The 12,330-nt window shown below is 38.0% G+C and overlaps 1 protein-coding gene across 1 annotated transcript in view; it reads left to right on the forward strand.

Annotated features, from left to right (window-relative positions):
* Positions 1 to 12,330, forward strand: part of LOC150085182 (procollagen-lysine,2-oxoglutarate 5-dioxygenase 1-like) — a 248,928-nt gene that overhangs the window by 118,152 nt on the left and 118,446 nt on the right. Inside the window, exon 12 of the mRNA XM_090373918.1 lies at positions 3,283 to 3,384. Coding sequence (XP_090230044.1) covers positions 3,283 to 3,384 — 102 coding nt within the window. The remainder of the gene's footprint in view (positions 1 to 3,282; positions 3,385 to 12,330) is intronic.

Raw genomic sequence — 12,330 nt, forward strand, 5'->3', positions numbered from 1 at the left:
TTACAGTGTCTGGAGACTAGGCACCAGCGAGGTGATCTGGTAGAGGTGTATAAAGCCTTGAATGGTTTGAGCATGCTCAATGCTGATGAGATTCTTCCTCTTGCTCAGAATAATCACCTGAGAGGGCAGAAATTCAAATTGAGGAAGGACAGATGTAGGATAGACGTGAGGAAATTTGCCTTTAGCCAGCGGGTGGTTGGTTGGTGTAACAGACTTCCATCCCTTGTTGTGGAAGTTGATAGCCTAAATAAGTTTAAGGCTCAGCTGGACAGGTATTTCGAACGAACAGAGGGGTGAAGTGGAAGTGGTTTTTTTTTTTTTTTTTTTTGGCTGATGCTGCATAAGCTTGCTTTCTTGCATCAAATGCCTCTACTAATGCTAATGCTAATTTCCTGTTGCATCATGTGGATGGCTGGGTACGTGTGCGTCATTTACCTGGGGTAGTGATGGTGCCTGGATGCTCCGTGGGACAAACACAAGCTGGTGGTGGTGTCATGCTTTTGGGTGATGTTCTGCTGGGTTTCCCAGCAGAACATCACCCAAAAGGACAAGTCATCCATATTCTAGGACTCTAGGACAAGTCATCCATATTCCGGGCACTTTGACGTCTACTACTTACCTGAACATCATTGCTGACCAGGTACACCCTTTCATGGCAGCGGTCTTCCCCTCTGGCAGTGCTGTCTTTCAGCAGGATAATGCGCCATGCCACACCGCCCTGATTTTTTGCGACTAGTTCGTGGAACATGAGGAAGACTTCCAGGTATTGCCCTACCCTCCAAATTCCCCAGACATCAGTCCCATCGAACATCTGTGGTGTGTGTTGGAACATCAACTCCGATTTGCGGCGTCTCAACCACAGACCTTACGGGAGTTAAAGGATCTGCTGGTTACGTGTTGGTACCAGATACCACTAATGCAATCATAGTTTTGCTGCATAAGAAAGGAGATAAATCAGAAATTGGAAATTATAGACCAATTAGCTTGTTATCCCATATCTACAAGTTGTTCACAAGGGTCATTACTAACAGATTAGAAAGAATACTTGATGAGAATCAACCGAAAGAGCAAGCTGGCTTTAGGACAGGATTCTCAACTACGGATCACCTTCACGTAATATCACAGCTAATGGAGAAAGCAAATGAATATAAAACACCATTATGCCTGGCATTTGTGGATTATGAAAAGGCATTTGACTCCATACAGCATAAGGCAATGTTTCGGGCACTGGAAAGACAAGGCATAGATACTCCATATATTATGATTTTGAAGAAAATATATGAGAGTGCTACATCCTTTATTAGACTAGACAAAGACAGTAGCAAATTTAAAATCGAGAAAGGAGTTCAACAAGGAGACACAATATCTCCGAAGCTGTTTACTGCTGCCCTTGAGGAAGCTTTCAGAAGATTAGACTGGTCGCAGAAAGGAGTCAATGTGAACGGAGAGTACCTAAACCATTTACAATTTGCAGATGACATTGTGGTCATAAGCCACGATCCCAAAGAATTAGAGGAAAATCTTAATCAGTTATGCACAGTTAGTAAGGATTTTGGACTCAAGATGAATATGGCTAAAACAAAAGTAATGATGAACAAGTATGCCACGGAAAGGGAAATAATGATTGAAGGAGCAGTAATTGAAAAGGTGGAGTCATATACTTATCTAGGACAAGTTATTAGCTGTAATAATGATAAATGGCTGGAAGTCAAGAGAAGAATAAATTTTGGATGGATAGCATTCAGGAAATATAGTCACATACTGAAGAGCAATATCCCAGTTTGTCTGAAACGTAAAATAATGAATCAATGTATACTCCCCACCATGACTTATGGAAGTGAAACTTGGGCACTCACCAAAAGAATGGAAGAGAAGCTAAGAACTACACAGCGAAGAATGGAACGAATTATATTGGGAATCAGACTGTTAGATAAGAAGAGAAACACATGGATTAGGCAGCAAACTCAAGTAAAGGACATTCTTATCAAAACTAAAGAACTAAAATGGTCTTGGGCAGGACACATAGCTCGAAGACATGATGACAGATGGACTAAGAAAATAACAGAATGGTACCCAAGAGGAGCTAGAAGAAAACCTGGAAGACAAAGGCGGAGACGGATAGATGAAATTCATGAGTTTTTGAGTAGTAAATGGATGGCCAGTGCTCAAAACAGAAGGAACTGGAAAGTTGCTGGAGAGGCCTTCATCCTGCAGTGGATTGAAAATGGCTGATGATGATGATGACCAGATACCACAAGACACATTTAGAAATCTTGTAGTGTCCATGCCTCACTGGGTATGAGCTGTTTTGGCTGCACATGGAGGAACAACATCATATTTGGTAGTTGGTCATAATGTTTTGGCTCATTGGTGTATAATGACCCTGTAGAGCAGAGCAGAGCTGAACCTTTTTTTGTTTTTAATAACATGTGTATCTTTAAGATGAACCCAAACAACAATCAGGTCACACACGCAGTGAAACATCCAACTAATGATTGTTATGTCTTGCAGGATTAGCTTGGAGAGTTTCTGTAACATGAGTTTATGTCTGAAATCATAATGGTTATTATCTTGGTGTGTACATAAATTCATGAATTGCTTTGGGCTATGCCTCTTAATCCACAACAGGAATCCACAAATGAAAACAAAATGGTTCATGAATTTAATGATATGCATACTTGTCCAAGGTTCTTTTTTTGAACAAACATTGATTTCTGCATGAGAAATTACCCCTCTGAAAATAAATATATATATATTTTTTAATTTTGTCAATGCCTATTAGTATATCTCTTACACCAAAGTGTACAGCATACATAAGCCTATAGAACACTTGTTTTAAAAACTATATTTTTAAAAATTTAACTAGTAGAATGTGCAATTCTGATTAAAGAGTTATGGAGTGCTATCCTATCTGTCAACTACATTGCTCAAACACTATCCTTAAAGTTTAAGTGCAGCCCTCATTTTCAAAAAATGATTTGAGAACTATTATAAAAGATCAAGACTGTAAATTATGTATGAATGGTCAAATCTGTCTTAAAGTTTGCATTGAACATGTTTTTTGTCACCGAACTGTGGTACTCTAATAAGTTTGTTGTAGTAAGATATATCCTAAACTAATATTGTAGTTGAGATGGTTGCAATATATTTAGTATTTTAAATAAATGAAAAATATTAAAACTAAAGAGCAGCATTTAACTAAAGTTTTGATTATTGTATAATTTGTATAATGTTTGTATTTTAGTAAAATATAACAGTAGTTACTGAAATTTATTTGTTTAGGGAAGAATGTTTGAAACTGAATTGTGCTTACTACTTCTCTGTGGATTCAGATGCACAGTTAACTAATTCAAATATTCTGCGTTTATTAATTGAACAAAATAGGTAAGTATTTCTCTTTAAGATTAGTATCTTATGCATTTCAGTCATATCACATCTGCTATATTCTTAAATAATTTTAGATTATGATAAATACAGCATGATTATAAAATAACTTCCTATATTAGGCATACACTCAAGATACCCCCAGTATTAGATTAGATTTGCATAATTACATTGGTTTGAATTTGTATCACTGTGCAATGACTTTGACACTGTTTTGTTGAATAGCATTTTTTAATACACTTTTTCTTTCTGATTATGAAAATGAGGGAATGAGGATCACAGCTGCATAGGAAAGTGGTACACAACCCCAGGATCACAGTTCATTTTGGGGTGATATTTGTTGTAAACAAATCTGAAATAAATACCTCATTCATAGTCTTAGAAGAGTTAATGAATAAAACAGACAATAAAATGAGGGGCTGCAAATGAAAAAAAAGTTGCATATCACTGATCTAAGATGGTTTTCAAAAGGTCTGAACAATAAACCCTCACTTTTTGAATAGAAATGCATACCAACACAAAATGAAGGGTAACTATCCTTTCTAACATAAAAGGAAGGGTATGAGTGGCAGTAACAAGAATATTGGTCGCATTCCCTCCATTAGTACTACAATCACCATTATCATTAGAAGTTGTAGTATGGGTTAGCATTTATACAGAAAGCTGCTAAACCTTGAGTTATTTGGAGACAACATGGAAAGGCAACCATCAGTGGTGATTTATTAGAAAGTTTAGAGTTTTCTTCTTTACTCTTGAGAATGGTGTAGATCACTTGTCACAGAAAGTATTGAAGGAAACTGCAGTGATTTGTAGGGAATGCTGGTTCCCAAAAAGGGCATAGCATCTTGAAGCATTCAAGTTGGAGAGAAACACTATCACTGATATGGTGGATAGATTAAGTAACTTTTGGCAAACAGTTTATTAACGAATGGGGTTTATTGAATGTAGTACAGGTTGACAATCACTAATCCAGTTCCACCGCTAATTCATACATAATTTCAAATTTCCCGGGTCGGCGCACCGACCTGCTGCTACTACTTTGGTGGCGTTGGTTGCAGCATCAGTTGTTGGTGCGAACTTGTAAACACTGGCAAGCCATTCCCACTTGTTTTTCTGCATTTATTATTATAACCTGCTGACATTTAGCCCCAGCCATGGTTCCAGTGCATAAAGGAAGTTCCTCCCATGGTATAAAGTGCAAACACTGTACATTGTCCTTAACAGATAAAGTTGAACTTTTGAAAAAACTCAACAGCAGTGTGTCTGTGAGAAGTTTAACTCTGCTTAATTGTAAATTCTAGCAATTTCTCTCAGTTCCTCTTATTTTAGTAATTTTCTTTTAGCCATTCCTTTTTAGATTTTTTTTTTTTTTTTTAAAAAACACTTGTACAAACTTGCGGAAAAACACAACACAATATGACGGATAATACAGCGTGCTAACAAACTTGTTTTCACAAAATCTCTAACAATACTGACAAACTTATTGCGACGTTTGAGAGTTTATTTTATCACAATTAGTTTTATTGCAGCGCTCACTGCACTTGCAATAAACTGATCACAAACGACCTTCATATGTATGCCGTAATAGTGTCGCACATGTGGCCGACACGGCTTCTCAAGAAATAAAGTAATCTACTGGGCCACATATACAGGGTGTCTCAAAAATATTGGTACAAACGTTTAGGGGAGGTAGGTAACATCTAAAGAAATGTGAATCGCATAGGAACCCATAACCGGAAACGTCACGGGAAAGTAGTAGCAGAGGCACACAGGAAATGACACAAGACAGTAATTAGTGGCAAACATTTATTTGACATAATATAAACAATGGAGTATGAGATGGATGCATTTCATGATGTTACAACAGATGCTTGAAGGTTCCACCATGAGACGCGATGTATGCATGACACCGACACAGCATGAATTGGTGGACACGGTCAAACACACCTGAAGTTTCTTTGACAGTAGCAGCAGCGCAGACGAGTCTCGCCACGAGATCCATTTCCGTCTCCACAGGCGATTCATACACGATAGATTTGAGGCCCCCCCCCCACAGAAAGAAATCAAGGCTCGATAAATCAGGTGAGTGTGGGGGCCAGGCCAGGCAACGGGTCCACCATGGCCAATCCATTGATGCCCAAAACGCCTGTTCAAATGGTCACGAACACACCTTCCATAATGGGCAGACGTCCCGTCATGTTGAAACCAAATGTTGCGTCTCACATTTGCTGGAACATTGTCAAGTAACCCTTGTTCAAGAAAGATCCGATATTTAGTGGAGTTCATGTGGGATGGTAACAGGTATGGGCCGACTAAGCAGTCACCGACCATACCTGCCCACACATTTATTGCGAAGCGATGTTGTGCCACGTGAGGGCGCACACCGTGTGGGTTGTTGTGAGCCCACACATGAGCATTGTGCTGATTGAATAAGCCTTCCCGAGTGAAATAAGCCTCATCCGTGAACAAAATATAGGCTGGAAAATTCAAGTCTTGAACACTTTCTTGGAGAAACCACTGCACAAAAGCCACAAGTGCAGCATGATCTTGGGGGAGCAGCAACAGAACCCTTTGGAGATGAAAGGGGTGTAAGGAATCATTGTGCCAGACACGCTGTACATTGCAACGAGACACTCCTAAGGTAGAGGCAACGGCACGTGTGCTGGTAGTAGGATTATTCTGGATGCCATTCAACACACTTTTTTCCATGGCGGGAGTTCGCGTCGAACGTGGTCTGCCCGCACTACCCCTGTTACCTCTAAATGACCCATAATCACACAAATTTTGATTCACACGTGCAAAAAAAAGGTGGTTCGGTACATGTCTGTCTGGGAAGCGTTCTCCATAAATTAGTTGAGCGGCTCGTCCATTGCCCTCTGCTAATGTCTGCAGAGGGCAATGTCTGCCAGCTCACAGTTCGTATATCGATGCATGCTCTTCGTGCTGCGACTACTTCTTGAATGAGTAAACCAGAAATTTTCCCTCTCACGAACTGATGAACAGCGCCGTGTACCGACTTACGGTGACGTTTCCAGTTATGGGTTCCTATGCGATTCACATTCCTTTAGATGTTACCTACCTCCCCTAAACATTTGTACCAATATTTTTGAGACACCCTGTATGCGGCCGACCGGGCTAGCCGAGTGGGTAAAGTACCTGCCCGGCAACCCAAAGGTCGCGGGTTCGATTCCCGCCTCGGGCTTGGATCAAAGTACTGCAAAAACCTTGGGAGGTGCAATATGGCCACAGCAGCCGATGCGCCAACAACTACCAAATCAAAAAAAAAAAAAAAAAAAACCCTGTATGCGACATAAAAAAACTTCTTTTTTTTTTTCTTGATATTTTAAGCAAAAAACGACAACACTGACATTACAATATTTATTTTAGAATTACTAATTAAATTATTTGATAATTATTTTTTGCCCCTGGGGAATTTTTTCTTAAACTAGCTTGGCAGTCAACGTGTTAAAGGTAGGATGATAAACTGTATGTGCTAAAATAACCACCGGTGATCTGGCACCGCACAGGTCCCAATCTGCCAAATTAGTGACAGTCGACCTGTAGTAAGGAATTGAGCTTCAATTAGCACTAGCTTGATCTGAACAGTCTTCCTCTCAACTGAGGTTGTGATTGTAATTCTAAAAGCTTATCATTCACATTTTCTAAGAACAATAATTTACCTTTCATGTTACTGATGTAGTCAGTAACATGAACGGTAAATTACTAGTAGAGTAGATGTATGGGCACTTGATTAGATATTGGCTTATTACTACCTTGTATGAAGTTAATCAGGGATAGCAATTTGCTCATCACCCCATTGTATACTTTCTCATCCTTTTACACTTTTATGGAAAGCTTTTTTTCTAATCTTTCTAATTTTTTTTAAACATCACTAATTTTAGTGATGTTTTGCATTGTTTTTCAAATATTTGTTTATATTGTTTATATATAGTTATGTATATATTTTTTAATAAAGACCGACCAAATCTAATATCTTTGTTATATTAGTTTGATTATTGGTGTGGGTTGCAAAACCACCATTAAGTGGTTGTGGCTCTTTTCATCTTTTTTGAACATAATCTGCCCTCAAATACAAACAATAATCGTAGGTGAAAAACAAGGAAGAAACATTATTATGAAATGTAAAGGATGTATATACTGTTAAATTTCTCTCTGCTTTCAAGTCAGAAAATGAAGTGATGATTTTTTAGTTTATGCTGACATAAGCAGAGCAAATGACAGAAAACAAAATTTGAGTGTATGAAAATGTTTTCATGACATAAAGAATGCTAAATTAAAAAAATACTAGCAGTACCACTTGTGAAAATTTTGCAATTGGTAGCAGAGTTTTTTTTCTAGTTGTCCTAAAGAAAAGTAGTCCATGTTTGGTCATGAGCAGGTAAGCCAGTACGCGTCGAATCCTTTCTCATTTCCGTAAAATAAATTATTATTTCTTTTAAGGTAGGCAGCACTAGTAGAGAAAATTGGCCCATTCTGTAAAATAACATTATTCGGAATTTTTACTATTTGGATATTTTATATTTTCCCATGTTTCTGCACACCTAGAAAGAAATATCTTCAGTTTTAGACCAAATCGATTAGACATACAAAGGGTACTAGGAAAGTTTTGCAATACAGCTTTGTTTATTTAATTTTTTCAAAGTAATTTCCTCTACATTCAATACACCTCTCCATCCTCCGAAACCAATCCTTAAACCAGTTCTGCCAAGTTTCACTAGGGAGTAAAGCACACTCGTTGTCCCAAGCCTGTAGAAGGTCCTCATCACTGGAAAACCGCCTCCCTTTTAGCTTCATTTTCACATGCGGGAACAGTGCAAAGTCGCAGGGAGCAAGGTCTGGCCTGTAGGGAGGGTGCTCGAGAAGTTTCAGTCCTGTCGTGGTCAAATATTCGGTGCAGGCTTTGGCGCGGTGAGCTATAGCATTATCGTGATGGAGGTACCAGGTGTCCATTCTTGACTTTGGCCGCAGGTTCTTCATAGATCCAATGACTTTAGGCAGGCATTGTTCGGTATACCACTTAGCTGTGACTGTCTTCTGCGTGTCCAAAACGACACGTTCCACAATTCCACTCGATTTGAAAAATACAGCTATCATTTTCTTCTTTACAGATCGGGATTTTCTGACAATTACGGGTGTGTCGTCATCATCAAAGACCCAAACTTTGTTTTGAGCCTTGGTCGGCAGATCGTAATAGTACAGCCAAGTCTCGTCACCTGTCACGATGTTGTTCCCATACCGAGATTGTCCCTTATCAAACTTTTTTAACATCTCCCGGCACCAAGTCACACGTCGTGTCATCTGCTCTTCAGTCAGTTGATGCGGCACCCAGAGAGAACAAAGTTTCTTCACGTGCAAATGATCTTGCAGAATCGAACGAATTGCTGGTGCATTTAGGCCCAAAGTATCCTCTATCTGTTGGTAGGTCACTCGCCTGTTTTCGTCAAGCATTTTCCTCACAGCAGTAACGTTTTCCTCCGTAACTGACGTTCGTGGCCTTCCCGGCCTCTCAGAATCCTCCAGAGTGAAATTTCCCCTTTGGAATTCTCTATACCACCTGAATATCGTTGTACGATGTGGACAATCATCATCTAGTGCAAGAGTCATTTCTTCTAAGCACTGGTCTATGGTTAAACCACGCACGAAATTATACCGCAAAACTGTCCTTATCTCATTTCGTGACCACGATGCCATCGCAAGCACTTGACACTCTCACTACTAATGAATAACTGAGCCCATCGACTTGGCGCAGCGGATACTATGCACGTATGAACATGTCTCAACGTGCAGCAACAAGCAGCTTCCTGTGATTCATTGTTGCGTCATATTGCAAAACTTTCCTAGTACCCTTTGTATCATACGCATTGGCTACAGCTAACTGTACACATTGCGAAAATTTTGCAATTGGTAGCAGAGTTTTTTATTATTATTGTTGTTTTATTTTATTTATTATTTATTTTTTTTCGGAACAAAGAACACGATTGTGTGAACTTGCAAATTGTTAATCAGCTAAATAGTTAAAGTGCAAATTGTTAATCAGAAAAAAATGCCTTATCAACTTAGACAACTGTTTGTTTAACAGATAACACCTTCCTGTGGCTTCATCTATGAAATGAATGTTGAACTGTTCTCGTTTGTACTACAAAACTGGCCCATTCCATAAAATAAAACTATTCGGAATTTTTAAATTTTAACAACTTTCTGCACACCTAGAAAGAAATATCTTCAATTTGAGACCACTTCCAGTCCGATCGGTTAAGCCTATCACACTGATTGTCCAAAGAAAATGGCTTCCGTATTAATTAAAAAATATACCTTATTTCTTAAAAGGAAATACCAGTTTGGGTGATATACAATCTGAGTATCTTTTTACTTCATTTTTGTGAGAACACAATCAGGTATCTGTATATATTGTGTATGTCAGATTTATCGTCTAAAATATTTTATAGTAAGTAACCATTTTTGGCCTTTTTTACATGAATGTTCCCACCCCATCATGAAAACAGTCCCAGAATGCATTTTTAATTAAGTAATAGTAATTGTCTAAGTGAACACAACAAAGATGGCTTTTTGCATTTCATTGTTATTGTGGCATATAATCTTCCTGTTGCATTTTGAATGAACCATGTTAATTAATTATTGATTTGGGAGAAAGGGTCTGGAATGCCGTTCTAGTGTGTTACAGAAGATACAATAATCTGTATTAAAAGTTTTATCGATTCTGATTTTTCAAAGTTGGCAATTATGCAGTTGTCCAACGGGTGTTATAAGTATGTGTGATAAAAAAAAAGTTCAGGGACTCACTTTGTATCTTGAAATTATGGCATCATAGCGTGTTGTTTATGATTTGTTGCAATGTATTTGTGAATTCATCTATATATATAGTAAAATCTGAATTTCCCATTTATATGCAGTCATTCCGAATTAGTGTATGTTGAATAGAAGGTAACAGTAAAATCACTCTTTTTTTTTAAAATGAGTGATTTTACTGAGCTGTGAATTTGCATAAAATTTTGTTTCAAATTAAGGAAAAGTTCAACGGAAACCCATGAAATGTAAAAAACAGCTTTCAGACAAGATGATGGGTGTCATTTGAAGACCTCAGTGGTCTGTAAAGTTTAAAGAGAGCTGCTCTTCTGTCGAAGAGGATTCTCACTCTGGCCGCCCTTCACCTTCAGAAATGAACAATTCAATCTTTTGTTCAGTTAATGATTTTATCAGGAGCAAAGGATGTTTACCTATCCATGAAGTTTCTAGTAAAATGTATTTCACTAGCACTTCATAGTATTTTTTATGGGACATGTCAATCAATTTTTGCACAAGATTTGGAACTGTGATGCATTTCAGCTTATTTTGTGCCTTGCATTCTCACTGATGATCATAGAGAGTGGCAAGTTCATGCATGTCAGGATCTTTGTTAGTGCCACTTTGTTTCTTTTGTCATTACTAGTGATGAATCATGGATGTATGTCTGTGGCCCCAGTCCTCTGAATGGGGAATTGTCTTCTCCAAGACCCAAAAAAGCAAGGCAATTCTTGATCAAACGTTGGACAGACAACTTGTGTGATCTATTAGCTGGTCTTGATCACACAAGTTGTCTGTCCAATATGTCTACTAAAATTTCAAAACAACAGGATTCGCATAATGTTTTTTGTTCTTGATCAAATGTGAAGTTAATGTTTGCATTTATTTTACTCACAAGACATGCTTATCATGACTTTCATGGTCAAAGAGTGAACTAGAAATACTAAAAAGAAGCTCTATGGGATTGCATGATTCTGTTCAGAGAAAATGGCTAGAAAAGTGATCTTCAGGGAATTGATGTTTGCATGATGACAATGTTCATGCACATGCAATAGTGTTTATTCAAGAGTTTCTTGTAAAGTGCGCCATTGCTATGGTGCAGGTTGGTGAATGTTATGAAGGTTGGTGAATGTTATGAAGGCAGTTGTCAATAATTAATTGCATTTGTAGTGACGTAATTGCCTTGCTCTCTTCTCCCATTGGCTCGAATAAATATCACTAGGAAGAAAACTTTTTTTAATGCATAGAGAGATATTTTATGGTATATTCGTATATGATTTAGGAAGGTAAACAGTTCTTTCTTATTAGGGTCATCTCCAAGAATCTGCATTAAAGCTAGTGATGACTGTGCAATAGTAAATGATGTAAAGGTGTTTAATTTGATATGTTGAAAGTGGGGACATTCGACTAATAAATGATGAATGGTCCAGTTGTACATGACATGATGTACATTGGAGAGCACTGTCATTTGTTAATAGATACAGGTAAGTATGCCAAATTCTTAGTATTCATAAAATGTTTTCTTCTCATCTACATTCCTGGAAGCTAGAAAGCCACTGCTTTGGTTCTGATTTTATTTGGTATAGTTTATTTCCTGGATAACCTCTCCAGATTAGTAATCAGCTATTGTAACATGCTTCACAGATAACGTTTATAATCGGTATATGGAATTTGAAAAGTCTGCAAAATAGTAGTATCTGGTTGTTTGGCTGCAAGGTCTGCTCTTTCATTTCCTGCCATCCCAGAATGCCCTGGAATCCAGCAGAATGTCACAGTTTGATTCAACTCATTACAATCACATAATTTAGAATGGATTTGTTTTATTACAGGGTGAAAGGAGTTGGTATTACTACTTATAGCAGAGACAGTGTATATACTGAGTGAGTCAGTGTATATTAAAGCAGATGAAATTAAATGTAGTAGTAGTAGTGGCATGTGATGCACGAAAGCAAATGAATGAGCTTATGCTGCATCAGCCAAAAAAAAAAAAAAAAAATCACACCATTCCCTCCAAATGCCTGTCCAGTTCCTCCTTAAATTTATTCAACCTATCAACTTCCACAACGACAGATGGAAGTTTGTTCCAGCAATTAACCACCCGCTGGCTAAAGGAAAATTTCCGCA

This window comes from Mastigoproctus giganteus, chromosome 5, assembly GCF_048544385.1.
Source record: "Mastigoproctus giganteus isolate SK-2022 chromosome 5, ASM4854438v1, whole genome shotgun sequence".
Classification (NCBI taxonomy): domain Eukaryota; kingdom Metazoa; phylum Arthropoda; class Arachnida; order Uropygi; family Thelyphonidae; genus Mastigoproctus; species Mastigoproctus giganteus.